Below are 22,744 nucleotides of genomic sequence, written 5' to 3' on the forward strand. Positions count from 1 at the left end.
ATATCCAGGAATTGAACTCAGCTCTGCACCAAGCAGACCTAATAGACATCTACAGAACTCTCCACCCCAACTCAACAGAATATACTTTCTTCTCAGTACCACATCACACATATTCCAAAATTGACCACATAGTTGGAAGTAAAGCACTCCTCAGCAAATGTAAAAGAACAGAAATTATAACAAACTGTCTCTCAGACCACAGTGCAATCAAACTAGAACTCAAGATTAAGAAACTCACTCAAAACTGCTCAACTACATGGAAACTGAACAACCTGCTCCTGAATGACTACTGGGTACATAAAGAAATGAAGGCAGAAATAAAGATGTTCTTTGAAACCAACGAGAACCAAGACACAACATACCAGATTCTCTGGGACATATTCAAAGCAGTGTGTAAAGGGAAATTTATAGCACTAAATGCCCACAAGAGAAAGCAGGAAAGATCTAAAATTGACACCCTAACATCACAATTAAAAGAACTAGAGAAACAAGAGCAAACACATTCAAAGGCTAGCAGAAGGCAAGAAATAACTAACATCAGAGCAGAACTGAAGGAAATAGAGACACAAAAAACCCTTCAAAAAAAAATCAATGAATCCAGGAACTGGTTTTTTGAAAAGATCAACAAAATTGATAGACTGCTAGCAAGACTAACAAAGAAGAAAAGAGAGAAGAATCAAATAGACGCAATAAAATATGACAAAGGGGATATCACCAACGATCTCACAGAAATACAAACTTCCATCAGAGAATACTATAAACACTTCTACGCAAATAAACTAGAAAATCTAGAAGAAATAGATAAATTCCTGGACACATACACCCTCCCCAGACTAAACCAGGAAGAAGCTGAATCCCTGTATAGACCAATAACAGGCTCTGAAATTGAGGCAATAATAGCCTACCAACCAAAAAAAGTCCACGACCAGATGGATTCACAGCCGAATTCTACCAGAGGTACAAGGAGGAGTTGGTACCATTCCTTTTTAAACTATTCCAATCAATAGAAAAAGAGGGAATCCTCCCTAACTCATTTTATGCGGCCAGCATCATCCTGATATCAAAGTCTGGCAGAGACACAATGAAAAAAGAATTTTAGACCAATATCCCTAATGAACGTTGATGCAAAAATCCTCAATAAAATACTGGCAAACTGAATCCAGCAGCACATCAAAAAGTTTATCCACCATGATCAAGTGGGCTTCATCCCTGGGATGCAAGGCTGGTTCAACATATGCAAATCAATAAACGTAATCCAGCATATAAACAGAACCAAAGACAAAAACCACTTCATTATCTCAATAGATGCAGAAAAGGACTTTGACAAAATTTAATAGCCCTTCATGCTAAAAACTCTCAATAAATTAGGTATTGATGGGACGTATCTCAAAATAATAAGAGTATTTATGACAAACCCACAGCCAATATCATACTGAATGGGCAAAAACTGGAAGCATTCCCTTTGAAAACTGGCACAAGACAGGGATGCCCTCTCTCACCACTCCTATCCAACATAGTGTTGGAAGTTCTGGCCAGGGCAATCAGGCAGGAGAAAGAAATAAAGGGTATTCAATTAGGAAAAGAAGAAGTCAAATTGTCCCTGTTTGTAGATGGCATGATTGTATATCTAGAAAACTCCATCTTCTCCGCCCAAAATCTCCTTAAGCTGATAAGCAACTTCAGCAAAGTCTCAGGATACAAAATCAATGTGCAAAAATCACAAGCATTCTTATACACCAGTAACAGACAAACAGCCAAATCATGAGTGAACTCCCATTCACAATTGCTTCAAAGAAAATAAAATACCTAGGAATCCAACTTACAAGGGATGTGAAGGACCTCTTCAAGGAGAACTACAAACCACTGCTCAACAAAATAAAAGAGGACACAAACAAATGGAAGAACATTCCATGCTCATGGATAGGAAGAATCAATATCGTGAAAATGGCCATACTGCCCAAGGTAATTTATAGATTCAATTCCATCCCATCAAGCTACCAACGACTTTCTTCACAGAATTGGAGAAAATCACTTTAAAGTTCATATGGAACCAAAAAAGAGCCCGCATTGCCAAGTCAATCCTAAGCCAAAAGAACAAAGCTGGAAGCATCATGCTACCTGACTTCAAACTATACTACAAGGCTATAGTAACCAAAACAGCATGGTACTGGTACCAAAACAGAGATACAGACCAATGGAACAGAACAGAGCCCTCAGAAATAATACCACACATCTGCAACCATCTGATCTTTGACAAACCTGAGAAAAACAAGCAATGGGGAAAGGATTCCCTATTTAATAAATGGTGCTGGGAAAACTGGCTAGCCGGATGTAGAAAGCTGAAACTGGATCCCTTCCTTACACCTTATACAAAAATTAATTCAAGATGGATTAAAGACTTACATGTTAGACCTAAAACCATGAAAACCTAGGCAATACCATTCAGGACATAGGCATGGGCAAGGACTTCATGTCTAAAACACCAAAAGCAATGGCAACAAAAGCCAAAATTGACAAATGGGATCTAATTAAACTAAAGAGCTTCTGCACAGCAAAAGAAACTACCATCAGAGTGAAAGAGTCAACCTACAGAATGGGAGAAAATTTTTGCAATCTGACAAAAGGGCTACTATCCAGAATCTACAAAAAAGCTCAAACAAATTTACAAGAAAAAAACAACCCCATCAAAAAGTGGGCAAAGGATATGAACAGACACTTCTCAAAAGAAGACATTTTTGTAGCCAACAGACACATGACAAAATGCTCATCATCACTGGTCATCAGAGAAATACAAATCAAAACCACAATGAGATACCATCTCACACCAGTTAGAATGGCAATCATTAAAAAGTCAGGAAACAACAGGAGCTGGAGAGGATGTGGAGAAATAGGAACACTTTTACACTGTTGGTGGGACTGTAAACTAGTTCAACCATTGTGGAAGTCAGTGTGGCGATTCCTCAAGGATTTAGAACTAGAAATGCCATTTGACCCAGCCATCTCATTACTGGGTATATACCCAAAGGACTATAAATCATGCTGCTATAAAGACACATGCACACATATGTTTACTGTGGCACTATTCACAATAGCAAAGACTTGGCACCAACCCAAATTCAATGATGGACTGGATTAAGAAAATGTGGCACATATACACCATGGAATACTATGCAGCCATAAAAAAGGATGAGTTCATGTCCTTTGTAGGGACATGGATGAAGCTGGAAACCATCATTCTCAGCAAACTATCGCAGGGACAAAAAACCAAACATGCCATGTTCTCACTCATAGTTGGAAATTGAACAATGAGAACACTTGGACACAGGAAGGGGAACATCACACACCGGGGCCTGTTGTGGGGTGGGGGGAAAGGGGAGGGATAGCATTAGGAGATATACCTAATGTAAATGATGAGTTAATGGGTGCAGCACACCAACATAGCCCATGTATACATATGTAACAAACCTGCACATTGTGCACATGTACCCTAGAACTTAAAGTATAATTAAAAAAAAAAAGAGTACTACAATACCTAGATGACGTGTTAATAGGTGCAGCAAACCACATGGCACATGTATACCTATGTAACAAACCTGTACGTTCTGCACATGTATCCCAGAAATTGGAAAAAAAAAAAAAAAAGAGTACTACAAAGGCACTTTACTAGTAAGAAAAGCACACACCTCCAGTGTTGTCTTACTCCAGCAAGAGTTTTATGAGCCACGTATTAAATGTTGTATATTCATAATACTTATGGTCAAAATGTATAATGAGCTCTTTAATCCTCTCAATAGGCATTTGTGTGAATTAGATTTTTGACTTCACTGGATAGTAAAACTGTTAAATGTACACATTATGGGTATCTTTCAACAGGTCATACAAAAACTATGCCAATAGTAATGATTCAAAGCAATGAGCTAAGTTTTTAAATGAATAAAGAAAACGTTTCTGTAATTAGAAAGACCCAGCTGCACCTAATAAGCAGGATTAATTAAAAACAAAACAAAACAAAAAAAAACTTTACTGTCCCTTGCCCACAGAAGACATGTAATCTCTAGGCCCTTCCTTTATATGTTAAGTTAAAGACTGCACAGCAGGATGGGTATGGTGGCTCACGCCTGTAATCCCAGCACTTTGGGAGGCCAAGGTGGGCAGATCACCTGAGATCAGGAGTTCGAGACCAGCCTGGCCAACATGGTGAAACCCCATCTCTACTAAAAATACAAAAATTAGCTGGGCATGGTGGTGGGTGCCTGTAATCCCAGCTTCTTGGGAGGCTGAGGCAGGAGAATTGCTTGAACCCAGGAGGCAGAGGTTACAGTGAGCAGAGATCATGCCATTGCACTCCAGCCTGGGCAACAAAGAGCAAAAGTCCATCTCAAAAAAAAAAAAAGAAAGAAAAAGAAAAAGAAAGAAAAGATAAGACTGCACAGCAACAGACAAGCCTGATGGGTTACAAGGGCCAAATCCAAGTGGCTAGCTGCCATTCAAGACAAGCTTTGAGAAAACTTAATCCTTCTCAGGTGACGTTACTTGTATTCTACAACATCCAGTTGATCTCCTCAAATATTTTCCTTCCTCTCCTCTCTAAGCCTTCCAGAGAGTATTTAAAGTAGCAGAAAGTACTGTTTTTCCATCCAATGAGCCTCAGATTACACCATACTGAAGCTACTGTATGTTCAACTCAGTAGCTTCTCTGAAAGCTATTAACAGAAAACATTATCAGAAGATGTCTAATCGAATTCAGGTTTCCAGAAGGCTTGCATTTCATTCCTGTTAGCAAAAACCAAAAAGTCTTTTTTTTTTAATGTCATTTTACTACTACTGTTTCAGTAAGCAGAAACTGTTGGAAGACTTCTCCTCCATCTGACAGGGAATGGCTTGACACAAATCAAAGCACTTTTTTCACTTACATGAAGCTCACCCAATGTCCCAGCTAAACACGTATCAGCTCTCTTTTCTAAGAATCAGCAATTAAAATGGAAGAAAATAAGCTTATCATCTGCTTTACCTGTAAGAATTGTGTTTCATAGTACAAAAATATCTATAGCTGAAAAAGGAACAGTTTTTAATAGAAAATTTTCAGCTAATAAATGTGGTAAGAATTAGAAAAAAAAATCACTATTTTGCAACCCCTAATGAAACTGTTAATTCAGACAAATATCATTAAAATGGAGGGTGATTGGGCTGGTACCACATGTACCCACTGGTTAATGTCAGCATGACTAAGAATGGCACAACGAGACATTGTGTGCCTCCTGGTGTGATGTAATGTGAAGCACTCAGTATCACCTGCATGGTGTTCCAGCCAAAAAAGTTGAACCTGAATCTAATCCAACCTTCAGGGATAACTTCTAGTTCACAGAAATTGGGAAAGATTGAGGAACAAGTTAAACAACCCCAACAGGAGAACACATGGAAGGATGTGAGATATTCTGCAGAAAATTGACTTTTCTTTTTCAATAAGTCAATGGCATTGAAAACTGAGTGGGAAGGAAGTACTACCCTAGAATCAAAGAAACTTTAGGTACATACCCACCAAGTACAATGAGTGGGTGTTATTTCAATGCTGTTTCAAGCATAGACACTGTATAAAGACATTTTTGAGGCAATTGGGGAAATCCATTACATACCGATTATTAAGAGGTGCTACCAAGAAATAACGAATTTTGTCAGGTAGATTAATGACATTGAAGTTTGGAAAGAAAATCTCTGTAAGAAATACACTCAGAAATATGTAGAGTGAAATGATGTAACATCTGCGATTTTCTTTACAACATTTCAGCCAATACAAAGTAAAACAGAAAATAAAGAATAAATAAAGTCAGTGTGGCAAAATGTCAATATTTGTTCAGTCTGGGTGAGGCATATGTAGGGATTCATCACATTACTTTTTTACGTTTCAAAAATTTCACAATAGCTTTAAAAGAATGTTCTTAGTAGCCCTTTATATGCAGCACACAAGCATGAATAGATCAAGCCCCTTGGCAATGCCAGCATTTGACACTATTCAAAATCAGAGAAGACTAGTTTAAGACACTCTAACACCAGAAGCCATGTACAGTAGGCAATATTGAGATTTCACTAATGCTCCATAAAGAGTGCTAACAGCTCTTAGAGGACAGCAAACTTCTTCCATTAAAAAGCTAAGGCCGGGCGCGGTGACTCACACCTGTAATCCCAGCACTTTGGGAGGCCGAGGCAGGCAGATCACAAAGGTCAGGAGTTCGAGACCAGCCCTGTCTCTACTAAAAATACAAAAATTAGCCAGGTGTGGTGGCATGTACCTGTAGTCCCAGCTACTCAGGAGAGGCAGGAGAATCACTTGAACTAGGAGGCAGAGGTTGCAGTGAGCTGAGACCACGCCATTGCACTCCAGCCTGGGTGACAGAGTGAGACTCCATCTCAAAAACAAACAAACAAAAAACAGCTAAATTGAATGTTCAGCTTCAGCTGATAGAGATGAACAGCAAGAAGCCAAGTTGATGCACAGATTTGTTTGAAAAAGTAATAAAGATGCTGTAATAAGTAATAAAGAGGTGACTGGGTTTGTGTAGTTTCACACAACTTTAGAGGCAGAAAGGAACTTGAGGTTACATACTCCAAACACTGTACACTTATAAACCATGTCTAAAGCATTCCCACCCTCAGGGCCATGGTACGCACAAGTCCAGGGGGTGCCATTAATATTCTTGCTTTATGTCCAATATACAGTCTGTAGCTATATGCAGTGATCCTACCTCTACTAAGTATTCCACTTCTATTACCACTACTTGTTATACTAATAATATTATGGTATAATTAATAATATTCCCCAGGGTTGTTATGAAAATAAGGATTTAAAAGACTACCGGGTATGATACAAATGGTATTTGTTACGGGTTGCATTGTGTACTCAAAGAAGATATGTTGAAGTCCTAATTCTCAGTGCCGGTGAATGTGGCCTTATTTGCAAATAGGGTTTTTGCAGATGTGATCAAGTTAACATTAGGTTATTAAGGTGGGCCCTAATCTAATAGAACTGGTTTTCTGACAAAAGAAATAAAACCAGAGGTAAGACAGCCACGTGAATATAGAAGCAGAGATTGGAATTCTACTGTTACAAGCCAAGGAACACCTGAGGCTACCAGAGGCTGGAAGAAACAAGGAAGGCTCCTCCTCTAGAGTCTCAGAGAGAGCATGAACTTCCTTGCATCTTGATTTTGGACTTTTAGCCTCCAGATGGTGAGAAAAGATATTTCTGCTGTTTCACACCATCCAGTTTGTGGTACTTTGTCACAGCAGTGTTAGGAAATTAATACTGTATAATAATGTGTGCTGCCAATGCACTTCTTAAAGTAATGACTCTAGAAAAGAATATAAGATAGGCTAAGCCTTCATCTGGTTTATTCTTGAATCTAGGTAAATATTTCTCTTACTGCAACCAATTCTTTTTGCAATTACATTACATTATAACCTCAGAGTAAGTCAAAAATCAATGAGAAAACCTTGTGTCCAACATCCTATTCTTCCATTGTTGGTGCATGTATGTATATGTGAATACACACACACACACACAGAGTCTCGCTCTGTCGCCCAGGCTAGAGTGCAGTGGTGCAATCTCAGCTCACTGCATCCTCCACCTCCCGAGTTCAAGCTATTCTCCTGCCTCAGCCTCCCGAGTAGCTAGGACTACAGGCATGCACCACCCCACCCAGCTAATTTTTGTATTTTTAGCAGAGACAGGGTTTCACCATGTTGGCCAGGATGGTCTCGATCTCTTGACCTTGTGATCTGCCCGCCTCGGCCTCCCACAGTGCTGGGATTACAGGTGTGAGCCACTATACCTGGCTAGTTCTTTCATTTTAAAGAGTAAAATCTACATGTTTCTGATTAAGATTTCATTTGTAAATTCATCCTGTCATTCCTAGCCATTGAGATCTTTTTGTAACCAGTCATCCTACATCCTAAATGTCCTGTTCAACTTCATATTATGCAAAAGTGTGGTTGGCCTACCACCTGTCTTCAATGAAATCATTAAGAAAATAGTTTCAGACAAGGCTGAAGACAGGTTCCTTCTGTATACCCAGGATTCCCACAGAGTAGACATCAATCCATTACTCACCACTCTCTACCAAGTGTAACTTACGAAAGTAACTTAAGATGATATACTTGCATTTCTCTACCTTGTCTGAAAGGGTTTTTAAGCCTATTATGCCTTCATAGGTGTGCCAGATAGTATTAATAAAATTTTGTCTAATACTTGTCTTCCAGTCTAGCAACCCATTAAAGAAAGCAAAATATCTGTATGGTATAACCCATGCTGATTGTAGTTATATTGAAATCTCAAAGTTTCTTATAATGAAACATCCTACAAATTAGCATCGTGGTCATGTAAGAATTGAGGTATACACCTTCTTTTAGAAATTCATATTGAATGTCAATATCTAGCATATTACTGAAGTTTACAATAATGATGCAGAAGCATATGGTGCAGAATCTCAAGAAGCAATTTTAGCTGAGAGTGGTGGCACATGCCCGTCGTCTCAGCTACTCAGGAAGCTAAGGTGGGAGAATCGCTTGAGCCCAGCCTGGGCAACACAGCAAGACCCCATCTCTTAATGTAGTTTTGTTTAGTGTCCTCTCTTCAGGAAGGCAAGAGTCTTGTATTTTGAGTTCAAGCAGCTGTCAACAAGACTTTATAATTTAACTACCTATTAGATACCACATGCATTACAGATGGCTGTGGGGTGGCTCTTACAGTGTGAAAGGTCCTTAGAGTTCACTCTTGAGAGTGTTGCCAAGTCACCAGCTTTAAAACACTCTCACGAAATGCTCTCTGCTGTTGGAAAGAGGCAACTTCCAAAGTCAAAATTCCAAAGAAGGGTCTCTTCCATTAGTGGATAATTTTCTAAATATAAACTTTAATCTTCTTCTTCATAAAATACTTTTTTTAATTCCAAAAATAAATCACATTCGTTTTTCACATGATCGACCTCAAGTTTGAGGAAGTGATCTTGTCCCTGCTCTTTCCTTTCCCTAGGTCCAGCCTGTCGCATTTCTTAAACTTTTCTCTCTAAATTCAACAACAACAAAAAATGACTGCTTGATATGCAGAAGCTTGCCAAGCCTCCTGAACAATTATTCATTTGAGTCATTTTCAGATAAAAATCATGTTGAGATCACCCATAGTAGCTGCAAAGAACTAAGTCCCCTCTGCATAGAGAACAATTAAATTACACTAAACTCATGATTTGGGAAATCAGTTTTCAAGGGGTAGTTTCCAAAGCTCTAGATCAATTTTCAGGATAATATTATTTAAACGAAGGAAAAAAGAACTTTCATAATTGACAGGATTCAGTCAAGAATCATGTCAGCCACTGCTGATGTAACTTACTGACCACCAGGAGTGGTGCAAATGGCTTCTCTATCGCCACAACAAACTAACCTCAACCCACTAATAGTGCTTCTGGGAACCACTGCTGTACATTTATCAGACACCAGTGGTTTTTCAAATTACGTAGTTTCTTGACCCTAACAAAGTTTCTCAATTACACTACGCTGGGTGAAGGAGGGTGGCCACAAGATATCTTTCATCAGTGGAAGGAATGCTATGGATAGGACAGCTCTGATTTTTCTGAAGTCATCAGATACCAAGATCCTTGGATAAGTAAAAAATATTAAGCTAGTTTCTTCATTCCAGTTACCCAACCTACAGCTATTCTCCCCCACTTCCTCATATCTCCTTAGAAGAGCCCAGAACTAACAAGCAAGTTTCTCAAAATTCCCTTAAACACACACACATCTGAAGAAAGTGAACCTCTAGAACGTCATCAAGAAGCAAGTAACAAAATAAACATAAGTTCTTGTAGATATTCTTCCACCTACTAGAACTACCCAGAAGACATGACAAGTCAAAGACCAGGATTCCCTTCTTTTAATGTCTGTTTAGGTATGGTAACATGGGAGCTGCAGGAACAACTCTTCCCAATACACTAGACCAGCAAGGTGTCTCATCCAGGGCAGAGTTTTTAAAGACCATCTATGACAGCAAAAGAGCAGGGAATGACAGATACCATAGTTACCCCCAAAGAGTTATATTTTGGGGGGTGAGCAGATAATATGTCATTTGGTCATAGGATTATTAATCCCCTATGATTCAGTTAAACTTCATGGGGATTGCAGAGGAGGTCTGCCAGCTGAATCAACAGGGCAAAGTAAGTCTTCAAAATCTTGGAGGAGAAAAGAGTGAATAATTAAACATGAAGTTTAATGATGACACAGCGCAGATCATTCAACATTAAAAGCCTGCTTTTGACTACCAGGAAGAGGCATGAGAACACAGCATGTGAGGTGAAAAACAATGAGATGCCAGAGAACTTTTTTTTTTTTTTTTTTTTTTTTTTGAGACAGAGTTTCGCTCAGTCACCCAGGCTGGAGTGCAGTGGTGCGATCTTGGCTCACTGCACGCTCCGCCTCCCAGGTTCACGCCATTCTCCTGCCTCAGACTCCCGAGTAGCTGGGACTACAGGTGCCCGCCACCACGCCCGGCTTTTTTTTTTTTTTTTTTTTTTTTTTGTATTTTTAGTAGAGACGGGGTTTCACCGTGTTAGCCAGGATAGTCCAGATCTCCTGACCTCGTGATCCGCCCGCCTCGGCCTCCCAAAGTGCTGGGATTACAGGCATAAGCCACCGCGCCCGGCCGATGCCAGAGAATTTTTCAGCCCCAAGTCATACTTTATTACACAAGGGGGAATAAGAAGTTAAAAATACTTTGGCTGGGTGACAGAGCGAGACTCAGTCTCAAAAAAATAATAACAACAACTTTGGATTTTCAGAATATTAGACAATTTTTACAATTCTCGAAGGGCCAAAGTATGAGAGAAGCATCGAAATAAATAGGTCTCTCTATAAAGATTAAAGAATTTGAAAAACAATTAATTGGGAAGTATTAATTTGGAGTCATTTAGGCAACTCCAAATTTTACCAGTTGCTTAAATTTTGGGGTATTCATCTTATGGAAAACATCTGAATTTAAAAAATAAAATAAAACCCACTGATATTTTTCAAAGTGGCTGTAGAAGCTGGAACCTACCTGCATGTTAACTAAATCTGTAGCTTTCACATCTGTGTCTCACAGATACTAAAACAGTGAGGTTGGTTCAGTTTGCCTCTTGGTGAGGTCTTGTCAAAAGGAGATTAGCGATCAAAATCAGAAATGCTCAGTAAGACTGAAAGTTCTTTTTATTTGTTCCTTTGTTCTCTCTGTGATGACATCAAGATGACCACAATGTCCATGGGGAGAGCAGAGCAGGTTTTGCCCCTGAACCAATAGGGCAAAGCAAAGGAAGCACAAATCCCACAAAAATTTCAGAGAACAAAGCACAGGGAAAAGAATGCAAAGTGTGCCCTCTATTGGTCCATGTGTTTTCATTGCTGAGGTGATTAGTTGGCAACTGTATCCAGCAACAGGGGAGAGACTAAGGCCATCATGATACAAAAATTCTAAAATGTGCTGACACAGAAACAAAGATCTAGCAAGAACCCACTTGGCCAGAATTGAAGAGTGCTATGCCCCAGTTCTGGCCATTCTGTGAACTGGCAGCATGATGCCTCAAGTCAGATCAATGCCAGCACCACATGTCACCAGCTGGAAAGCTACAACAGCTATTTCTAAAACTATGTATTAACTGTTTTCTTAATGAGATAAAAGTCAGATCACATGAGAAGTTTTAACAAAACCCCTATACTGTATATTTGTGTTGTACTTTTATAAACTCTTTAGTGAGATTTAGAGAATTTAACAACTATTGTCTTTGAGTAAGGAATTACTTGCCAAGCAATTATTTACTGAAATAAATCTTGAGACAGTGCTTCCAATGTGGCTTCATATTGCTAAATATAAACATAGCAAATGGCTGAAAACTCACACAAGGAAAATAAACTTTTAGAAAACAAGTATCTATATCACTTTGAAGCAGCCACTTGGCATCATGCTAATTTGGAAGATCCACCTCCTATTTTTTAAGCCAATGCTTCTTAACCTATTGAAGGAAAGAGATGAAACTTGGACCTCTTTGAGACTTTAGTGAAAGCTCTATATCGTCCCTCTACACCACAAAAAGCAACAGAAAATGTTTTTGCTTCTAATTTCAGGAAGCTTACAAAAACCCTAGCCCTACCTCTGGACCCCAAGTTAAGAAACCCTTCTCAAAACAAATGTGCTGAACTGGATAACTTCTAAGTGCTCTTACTATCTTTCAGCAAGAGATGAAAATTGAAAAAGTTTTAAGTAAATTGCAGAAGGTTTTCTCCAAATGACTAGATGAGAAAGGCTACCTATAATCACTTTCTCTACATTTTAGAGTAAAAAATAAGAAATATTTAATACCTTTGCTCTAACCCTTATTATTCTAACATGTGTTAAACACAAAATACACATACACACATACTTGAACACATGTACAGGCAAGTACACACATGCACACACACATTTGTTCTGGCTATTACAATACTAGAAATGTTTCTATAATTCATATTCAAAAATAATTTTAAAAATTACCAATGCAAGTATGCAAATTTTTACTAAAACATACTTATGGTCCTACCCCTCAATTACTCCACCCCTCAGCCTTCAGTTATTTAATATTCATTACTTTATTAGCATAATCATGAGTTGTAGGAAGTTCTGGGGCTCAATAAGAGTCTGTGGTCTGAAGAACTTTTGAATGGGTTCAAAGGGAATTTCTTTTCTTTGAATTAATGTTTATGTTGAAACATACCGTGTACAGGAAAACCCAGTGAATTCAGGAAAGTTGGATCCTAGCTCTGTTCTCTTCCTCTTAACTGTTAGTTTTAAAACCACACGTTTCTGTAAGCAGCTCACCTTCTGTATAAGTCAAACAGGTCCCACTTCATTCAAAGGACAGTGAAATGTCAGTGTTCTCCTGGAAGGCACTACACAGAACTATGTGGTCTCTTCATACTTACAGAACTTGTTCTAAAATACACATACATCTGTATCTCTCATGGGTATGTCCACATAGCTACATTTATTATACTAAAATCATAAATATAATAACTAGGATTAAATTTTTTCTTGTACTTACATTATTAATATGAGTATATTTTTAGAAGGCAAATACCACTTTCTTTTATTTTCTCCTAAATTATTATTCATTCATATGGTCAAAGTATTTGGGGATAAAAATCCTTTATTGTCCTTTTCTATAAAATAAGCATTTTTTAAAATATGGGCACCAGCCGGGCACGGTGGCTCACACCTGTAATCCCAGCACTTTGGGAGGCCAAGGCGGGAGGATCACCTGAGGTCAGGAGTTCAAGACCAGCATGGCCAACAGGGCAAAACCCCATCTCTACTAAAAATACAAAAATTAGCTGGGCATGGTATTGGGCATCTATAATCCCAGCTACTTGGGAAGCTGAGGCAGGAGAATCACTTGGACCCAGGAGGTAGAGGTTCAGTGAGTCAAGATCGCACCATTGCACTCCAGGCTGGGCGACAAGAGCGAAAATTCCATCTCAAAAAAAAAAAAAAAAGTTACCCCACTACCACCAGTTTTCCCTACCCTACCCACAAATCACCTGTCACTTGGAATACTCAATCATTCAAATAACAAACAAGTATACAGATACACAGACACTAGTGTATTCAGAGAAATTCTGAAATAATCAGAAGAGACTTCAGAATGAGTACTGGGCTGGGGATGCTTTTATACCTGTTTTTTAATTTTTCTTTATAAAGAATTATAAATAATGAGAATACCCATAATATTTAATCATTCAAACGTCAACTATGTGCAAAGAACTTCAATTAAAAAAAAAAACACCATTTCTCATTAAGTCACCAAAATAATTTTAAGGGAAAACAACAAAAATCTTATATGCAATGACTTTTTGTTCCACTACATTTTGTGGAGAAAGCACTCTAAAAGGTCTAGTTTGAGGAATACAAAGATAAATGCACCATAATTCTGCCTAAGAGAAGCTTAAAATATGATGATACACAAGGCAAGATAACCAGAAAAAAAAAGGAAAAATAAGAGTCCTTTAAGAATAGCCCAGAAAGCTAAGAAACTATGAGGGAATAATTGATTTTGGCTTTAGAAAGGAAGGCAGAAAATTCCAGGAAGGCTTCACAGAAGCAGTGGCATTTTAGGTGGGCACCACACACATGCTCAACAGCGCAAGAGCTTGAAAACACATGACATGCCTGGAAATGAAGTTATCTGGGATAGCTTAAGCAAAGTGTGCTTTCAAGGTGGCAGAAGGTTGAAAGCAGGCTGTGGTCAGATGGTGGGGAACGCTGACTGCTACAGAAGAGGCTAGTGTTTATTCGGCAGTCAATATGGAGGCCTGGGAGGTTTAGGGTTTATTAGCAGAGAAGTAATATGATCATATCTGTGGTGGAGAAAAATGGAATGTGGCAGCATTGTAAGGGATGGAGCGTCGCAAGTGGATTGAAGTAGATGCTGGAGGATGAGGAGTCTATGAGGGCCTGAGCTAGGAAATACCTTTGGGAATGGAAAGGATGAGATGGATATAAACTCACTAATCCGATATAGTTTAGGCAAGAATAAACTGATACGAGGCAACAGAAAAGTCAAAGACTATAGCGAGGCTCCCAGCCTTGGCACCCAGAACTCCATGGATAAAAAAAGAATATAAGCAGAGGAACACATTTGGGAGGGGGCACAGAAGAGAAAGTGAATTGTCAAGTTTGAGTATGCATGGAATATCTATCCATATTGGCAGTAGTTGGGAGATCTGAGTGTAGGATAATCTGAAGCTGAAAGAAAAAAAAGAAGAAAAGAAAAATTGAGCCTAGAATTAAAGGACTTTATGTAGAAATGACAGTTCGAGAAACAGGGACGGGTAAAATTCCCCAAGGAAATGAATAAAGGTGAAGAAACACTAGTCTACATTCTCAGTGAGGGAACCAAAGAAGAGAATGGACAGAAAATAGGAGGTAAAACCAGTGTAGTGTCACTAGCCAAAGGAAAGAGGTGATAAGATATCACCATAGGAACAAGTCCCAGAGAACTGTACCGATGCTGGACTTGGCAATGAGGGGAGTATGACTGGCCATTAAGAAACCCCTTTCTAAAAATCTCTGTACCTTCTACTCAATTTCGCTGTGAACCTAAAAGCTAAAAGCGCTCTAAAAAATAAGTCTAACATTTATAAACTTTTAATATTTTTCTTGTTAATTTCTTTAAAGAAAAGAAAATCTTTTTATTAAAAGGGTGAAGGTAGAAGCCAAATAGTAACAGACTGAAGAGTGAATGAAACAGGATTATCAAGCCAGAGGAGGGAAGGGAAGAAGTGAAGGAGAGCAGAAGAGATTGGAAAGCAGTGTGAAGAAGGAGGAAATGAGCAATTTTGGGATTAGAGGAACAGCAGCATGCTTGAAATAAGGGTGACTGATCCAGAAGGGTCCTACAGGAGAGAAGAACAGGTGGAAGGTGGGCTTTGGAAAGAGTAAAAACACTATCCCTACCCAATCTTATTCTCATTCTCTCCCTGCCACCCCCTTTCCCACCCACTCCCATCTTTTCATCTTGTCGAAGAGAAAGATGAAAAGGACTAGAAAAAAATGAGTGAAAATCTTAGTTCTGAAATCCCGATCCCCCATAATTAAATCATCCTCATCGCTTTCCCTACACACACACCCATATATACACGTATGCATATATACCTTCCCTAACATATATAATATACATTATGTATACACTTTAGTATTAATTAGCTTTTCTATTTATTCTGGATGAGCATATGAAAATGTATAAATATAGATACGCAACACTGTCTTCACCTGATCAGCCCTTGATTGCTGCAGTTAATGGAGAAAAAATAAGCTTCATGTCATCTTAAATACAGAAATTTTAAAACTTTGTCATCCCAGAGTTTATCACCTCCTTTTAGCAGAGTAGTTATCAAGCTTATATCAAATAAAATCTGTCTGTCCCCTATTTCCTGGACTTGGGATGGACAAGGATGTGTATTTCCAAAAGAAATAGTTTAAAGGCAGTCAGTTGGAAGGAAAGAAGTACCCTGGATATTCCACAAACTGGCCAGTTTGTCTCTAAATAAGTCAAGAGGTGGTTTTGCACTAGGGAACTAGAAGTGTCATTTCCAACTTGTGATTTCTGCGAATATTGGATTCTAGCCAAGCTGGATTTTAAAAGCAAATAAAGAAAGCCCAGGGCCTAGGGGAATGTCACCTATTCTGAATCACTTCCAAATTCCTGTGGCAAAATAAGATGTTAGTTTGAGCACAGCAACTTTCTGACCTCTCTGTACTAGTAAGACCCTGCCTTAAAAAATTATGCAGTTATGTTGGAAGAGAAAGCAGCCAATCAAAAAAGAGAAAAGAAAAGAACATGTTTATGTTGCAAAGTTAAACATCACATCAGCTTTTCTGAAATACTTTGGAACTTAAAGTAAGCAAGCGTACAAAATGTGTTTTGAAACTTTTTCATTTAACTGTAGGTATGTTCCATGTGTCATTTTGTATTTTGAAAGAATATCAGAAGTAAACTATTTAGAAAGTACTTGTAAAAAAAATCTTCGAATCTTTTCATTAAATTTTTAAGAACACAAACACAAATTAATTTAGCTCTATAAGGTTTAAGAGAAAATGTTTGCTTTCTCCGGCCTCAGTTACCAGAAACATGCCACAATATTTGTGACAAACCCTCCTTTTTTATGGAAGAAACTATGTCTAATTTTGTGAAACAAGGAGTTATTAGAGGAAGGAGAAGCTGAGGATTCAGTACAGAAAAGGCTACAGCAAGAAACCCTAGTCATAGCACGCCCCCTGCCATCAGACCACCAGAAACATGAATTATACACTTGGAAACCTTGCTGCATTGAGAATTTTGTCAAGAAGTTTTCATAAACCCCTGGTTAAAATATCACAAGGTATAAAATAGAATGAGGGAGATATAAGATTAAGTCATTACGTGCCACGCTCCAGAAATTCCAGGAGACCACAATAAAGTTATGATTTGTCTATCCACCTTTCAGTAATCCAGTCTGAAATGTGGCTTACAACCATTCCAAAAAAATGAAAGTAATCAAATAACTCCACTTAACATATAAATCAATCATAAATGGTCTCAAGACCAAGACAGATACTAGGGGTTAACAATAGCCAATCATGACTATTTTGAAGGGGGAGTCAGGGAGACAAATCTTAATATGTTACATGGAGAGAAAAATAAGAATTCTTAATCAGCTTTTCAAAATGTTGGCATGTGTCTCCTCTCTAAAAGATATTCATTGTCAGTATTGTATTGTGTTTGTGTCTAATTTTTTAAAATTATTGCAACCAGGCCCCATTAGTGTCTATCAAATGCATTTTTATAATTTTTCAAAATAAGGGGAAGAAAACATGGTAGGTGGGTAGTCTTATTGTTCGTGTTGATCTCCCCCATTTGAAGTTTTGTCCAAAAGTAGAGACGGTCAAAATTTTATTTTCTCAATCGTCTGGCTATATTTTGAAATAAAATATACCATTAAATGATATATTTGGTCTCCATTCCAAACTGGATGCAATTGATTTTAACTGACTAAATTATCTAATCTCTGCCAAGAATTTTATTTCATTAAGAAAATGATATTATGGAGCATGTGAGATCATAGAGCAGACTAAACATAATGCCAAAGGAGTTCGGAGAATGCTCCACAGTGAAGGTTTGATTATTTGCAGATGGAATATGGAAAAAAAAAAAAAAAAAAGAATCAGGTCCCAGGGTTAAGCCTAACCAATCCTGGTACCACTGCCACCTACTTGTAGCACAAAGACAAGAAACTAACTAATCCTCCAAGCTACAACACCTTTTTTAAAAAATACCAATTACTTTTCTTCCTGGAAAATAATATTTAACTGACAGTATCCAAAACAAAGGGGAAAAAGGGAAATGTTGGTATCACATAGGCCCTAACATGTCAACTGTCACTGCTGACATGATTTGGCCCATAGTCAAGCATTCACTGAGGAACTAATTGAAATCAATCTTTTTGGGGAAAGCCAATTGTTTGGTATGCACAACAATTGGTGTAGGATCAATCAGTGGACATGAGATCAATTAAAACCAGCTTAAGTTTGTGAAGAGGGACAATTCACACAACTTGAGTTAGATCTCCATTCATTTCAATACTCTCATAATGCAATCCTTAAGCTTCCCTGCAAAGTAGAAAAGCTACTATCACCCTACACTGTCTGGCCAGCCCTTTAAGTAGTTCCACTTTTAATTAAAAACACAGTACACCCTTTGTTGGTACAGATAGTGTGGTCACTTGTAAGGATCACAGTTATTTTAGCCAGAAACTTGGGATTTGTAAAGGGACATCTGTTGAGAAGAAGAAAAAAAATTTGATATTTTTTTACACCCTTACCAATTTACATGTTCTTGAAAGCATTTGAATTTTATTAAATCAAAAGGTTGATTTGGCATAAGTTACTATTGCACAATTTAAAGTTAGACTGTCAGTGCTTTGGGATGTGGATGGTAATCTTTACAAGAGATTTTGCTAAAAGCAAGCTTTGAAATAAATAGGTTCTGCTTCAGATACCTAAGAAGGCATAGGCAGATTCTTAGAGATGGCACTGCAGAGAAGGCATGCAGTATCCCTTCTGGCCGCAGGAGTGCTGTAATGTCCTTTTCCACCAAACAGCATCTCTGCATTAAGTTCTACTAAAATAATATGCTTGGTTCTTCCCCACTCAACCACAATGGGACAGGCAGTGTGGATTAGAAAGCTATCACTGATTTAGCAAGTCATCTAATAAGGATCTGGCAAAGGATTTTAGACATTTCTATATTTTGCAGACTTCAAGCACTTTAGTTTTTCTAAGTAGACTGCAGCTTTGACCTACAAAAAGAGGAAAAGCCTCTCCAAACACTTTTGACCATAGTGTAATCAAAAATTGCTGGCTCTGCCGAATACTCGAAAGAAAGTACTGGGATTGAGAAAGGAATCAGTTAGGAGGGGAGAAGAGAGGAGATAAGAAAGGACTTTTTCAAGACAAGTATCAATATCAAACTCTCATGGCCTTTGGGAAGAAATTTCTCTCTAGTATTTTTAAGTAGAATAATTTCTGAAAATAAACAATTTCCAAAAGTCAGAAATCGCAGGAGAGGGAGGGAGAGAAGTTAGAGACGGTTTACTCTTACAAGCCGCAGATACAGAGACAATTGAAGCGCAGGGACTACAGAAGTCGCACACCATCGGTTATTTGGAGCTCTGCGCTCAGGTGGGCCAATCTCTAGCTCTACCCCTAGGTGAGAACAGCTTGACAATGTCCTAAAAAGCCATCAAAAAAATAAGGTTCGGAAAGTCCTCCTCAAAATCTGGATGCAGGAGCGGAGATTACATACAATGAGTTATAAACAAATCACATCACAGGTCGAGTGAGATGTTTACATCTTGGAGAAAAAGAAAAAGTCAACATTCATGAACCCGGCGACAAATTCTAATTGCGCAAAAGTCCAAAGTGCCGGATGAAATAGACAGCTCTCACCAGGTCCCTGGGAAGGGGCTGCTGTGCGCCCTTCCTGCGCGGGTAATTCGATGTGCGTGTGGTGAGTGGTTTATGTTTAAATCAACCCAGAAAATTGAATCGTGTCTAGCCGCCCTTCTTCTAAAATCCAGTTGGATTAGTTGCATCTCCAGCGGACTCCGAGACAGAAATACGCACTAAATCTGCAGGAAAGCGAGTTCCCCGAAACCTTTCTGGAGTCTTCCACCTGCCTTCTCCGCTACGCACAAGTGATGGAGAGGGAGGGAGCAGTTAAAAAGCCGCAAGTGAATTTCATTGAGGACAGAAGCCTCCACCGGTGTAGCTGCTTTTGCAAAGCAAATGGGGAGAGCAAAGTGGGGCCTGTTTTAAAAACAAACCTCTGGAGGTGAGGACTCCCCAGAAAACCAGTGCGGGAATTGCTGCTCAATTCAGAAAGTTCCCATCTCGTCGCAGGTTCCAGAAAAAAGAGATCTATGTTGGCCTTTTTCTGGAAATGGAGGTCCTCCGCCTCGACTTGGTACCCCTCCCAAGCTCCGGAATACAGACACACGCTTGGGGACACCCACACACCACACACACACTATGCTAGGTCAAGTCCGAAGAGGTCTGAGGCCGGGTTTGGGGCGCACGTGGGTGGGGAAGGTAAAACAAATGAGCTACAGGGAAGATGGTTAGGAGGACAGAGAGAAGAACAACAACGACAAAAAAACAAAAAAAACAAAAAAAACAAAAAAAACAAAACTCATGCCAGATAAGAAATACGTCCTAAAGAGACAAGTTCAGGTGAGGAGATGGGGCGGCGAATATGAGTGTGGACCGCACGACTTAGCCCAGAGCGCCCGAATGGCGCCCGGCTCGCCGAGCTCCCAGCGCGTCTCGTTCCGGCTCCCCGCGCCTCCAGGGTACAGAAAAATGAGTGTTCTGTAGAGCTCCAGGGTCCTAAAGGTGGGGAGTGGGGACCCGCAAAAGCTGGGGTGGAGAGCACAGCCCTGACCATCTGAGCCCCCGGAGCCAGGGCGTGAGTGAGCGCGGCCACACGCCACCCCTGAAGCCCACCACGCACCTCTGGCAGAGAGGGACCCACCTCGCTTACTGCGTCTCCATCGGTTGCCTTGGCAGTGGCTGTAATCCATGCAGTTCAGAATGATGAGGGCAAAGGAGAAAAGGCGAAACTGCATCTGGGCGGTCGGGCGGGGGAGAGACGCCTCTCAAAGTCTAGGAACTGGAGGGCTCGCCCAAAGAGCCGGCGCCGGCCGCGCTGCTGGGGAGGACTCAGAGGGAGACTCGCCACTCACCCCCGGGCCGCACCGGTCAGTTCAGCGCGATCAGCATCTCTCCGCCACGAACCTGAGAGACAAGAAGCGAAAACAGGGTGTGTGGGGGATGGAGAGAATCCCGGGGAGGCAGCTGCGCCTTCGCGCGTCCCAATTTAAAGAGAGGGAAGGAGGAAGCGAACCCACTGCCTAGCACGAGCCGCGGAGCGGCTTAATCCGGAGCGGGCAGCTGCGGACGAGTTGGAGAGGAAGGTGATTATAATCAGTGAATTAGCAACCTCTGCCGAGCCCTAAGCTCCGACCCGGGGGCATAAGGCGTTGTGCGGGCGCTCCGGGAAAAGGAAAGAACTCTAAAGGCACTGAGAGCGCAGGGCTAAAAGAATGCTCTTAGGCCATTTGGAGTCCACAGCGGTGTACCCAAGCGCCGCAGCTGCGGCTGCCTTGGTGTGGGTTGCCTACCGTGCGCACGTCTCGGGCGGCGCGGCCTCCCTAGGCGCGGTGCTCCATCCCGGGCTCGGGAAGCGAGCCGCTTGGTTAGCACGTGGGCTGGGGAAAAGTTTGCCGAGACCGGCTGGGAGCGCCTGGCAGCTCTGGAATTCCAGCGGCCGCCGCGGGGTTGGCGACGCCAGGCAGGAGCGCGGAGCGGCGGGTGCAGCCACTGGGATGCTCCGTCCCCGCCCGCGAGCGCGGTCCCCAGGCAAGGGGTGCGCCCGCTCTCACTCTCTGCGTCCCTAACCAATTGTGTCGCTTCCTGCGCTTTCTCCACGGTCACTTCACAGCTAAGATTTCTTTCTTTCCGAGCTGTAGAAGGCAGAACGCTCTCGGGAGGACGAAGTGATCCGAAGGGATGTGGCGAGCGCACTTTCCGATGGAGATGCAGACCGGCTGAGGCTCGGGATGCTTCTATAAGTAGGTGGTGCTGTGGTCCAAGGCATCTAAGTCTAGGCTGCCTCGGAGTTCCTGGGTCCTAAAGCCAGAAACGTCCCGGTGTCCCTGAGGTCCTAAAGAACGTTGACAGCCAACAGCGCGCCTAACTTGGAGCGAATCCTCTTCGGGCTTTCCCAAGTACGGGGGATAGATAAAGAGTAGCTGGGGAGAAGCCCCCTGACCTTGCTGGGTCCCAGAACCCGGCTGCTCAACCCCAAGGGGTCCTCTCCAGCGCTCTAGGGTCAGTTCCAACCTCAGCGCCAACCTTTCTGCAGGGAGATCTGACTGAAGGACTGATGACTCCCTTTAAACTTTTGCAATATGCCACAACTCTGCCACTTTTTAATTTACATCTTGTCTATGTTTTGCAGGAAGTTATGTTAGCCGGCTGAAATTATTCATAAAACGCGCCGCCACTTTGAGGAGTGAAATGGGTATTCCCAATAGCTTTTTCTCATCCTCAGAACTGTTATTTACTTTGTTTCTTCTCCAATAAAACAAAAACCTGTGATCCGTTGCCTGAAGTACTGAAGAAGTTGGGGCCTTGATTCTTTAAAAATAATTTTTAAAAGTTCACTTCCCACTAAAGTATTTTTCATTCTTAATCCTCCCCTCTCCTCCTCTCATTTCCAAAGTCTCCTGAATTAAACTTTTAGGTGCTTTGGGTTTGGGGGGAAATATTCTGTTTAACAAAGTATTACATTAAGTAGACTTGATGCCATCCAATTTCATTCTGGTGAAATCTGTCCTGCATTCACTACTGTAGGAAAAAAATGTATTTATTCCTTAAGCAAAAGATAATAATTTATGCCACTAACCGTGGCAGTATGAAAGTCTATAGATATGCCCACAGTTACCATATTATTATGATAGCATTTTATACTATTTAAATTCCCTTTTCTATTCCTTCAGTTTCAGAAGATGTTCAGAAATGTGATGACTTAAAAGACAATCATATAAAAAGAATATTGCAATACTCATATTTATTAACTATTCCATTATTGCCTATTCATAA

General features: G+C 40.3%; 1 protein-coding gene across 4 annotated transcripts in view; it reads right to left on the bottom strand.

Annotated features, from left to right (window-relative positions):
• The window catches only part of RSPO2 (R-spondin 2), a 198,494-nt gene extending 176,743 nt beyond the window's left edge, over nucleotides 1-21,751 (bottom strand). The window contains exons 1-2 of one of the 4 annotated variants that reach the window (XM_054518767.2): nucleotides 21,262-21,751; nucleotides 20,613-20,875 (exon numbers count right to left, since the gene is read on the bottom strand). In XM_054518767.2, coding sequence (XP_054374742.1) covers nucleotides 20,613-20,706 — 94 coding nt within the window. In that variant the 5' untranslated portion in view covers nucleotides 20,707-20,875; nucleotides 21,262-21,751. Of the gene's footprint in view, nucleotides 1-11,074; nucleotides 11,367-20,612; nucleotides 20,876-21,261 lie in introns of those variants that run through there. The other 3 variants (XM_054518766.2, XM_024251650.3, XM_054518768.2) reach the window with 3 other exon arrangements.
• Between the last annotated feature and the right edge of the window lie 993 nt (nucleotides 21,752-22,744).

This window comes from Pongo abelii, chromosome 7 (genome assembly GCF_028885655.2).
Source record: "Pongo abelii isolate AG06213 chromosome 7, NHGRI_mPonAbe1-v2.0_pri, whole genome shotgun sequence".
NCBI classification, from domain to species: Eukaryota; Metazoa; Chordata; class Mammalia; order Primates; family Hominidae; genus Pongo; species Pongo abelii.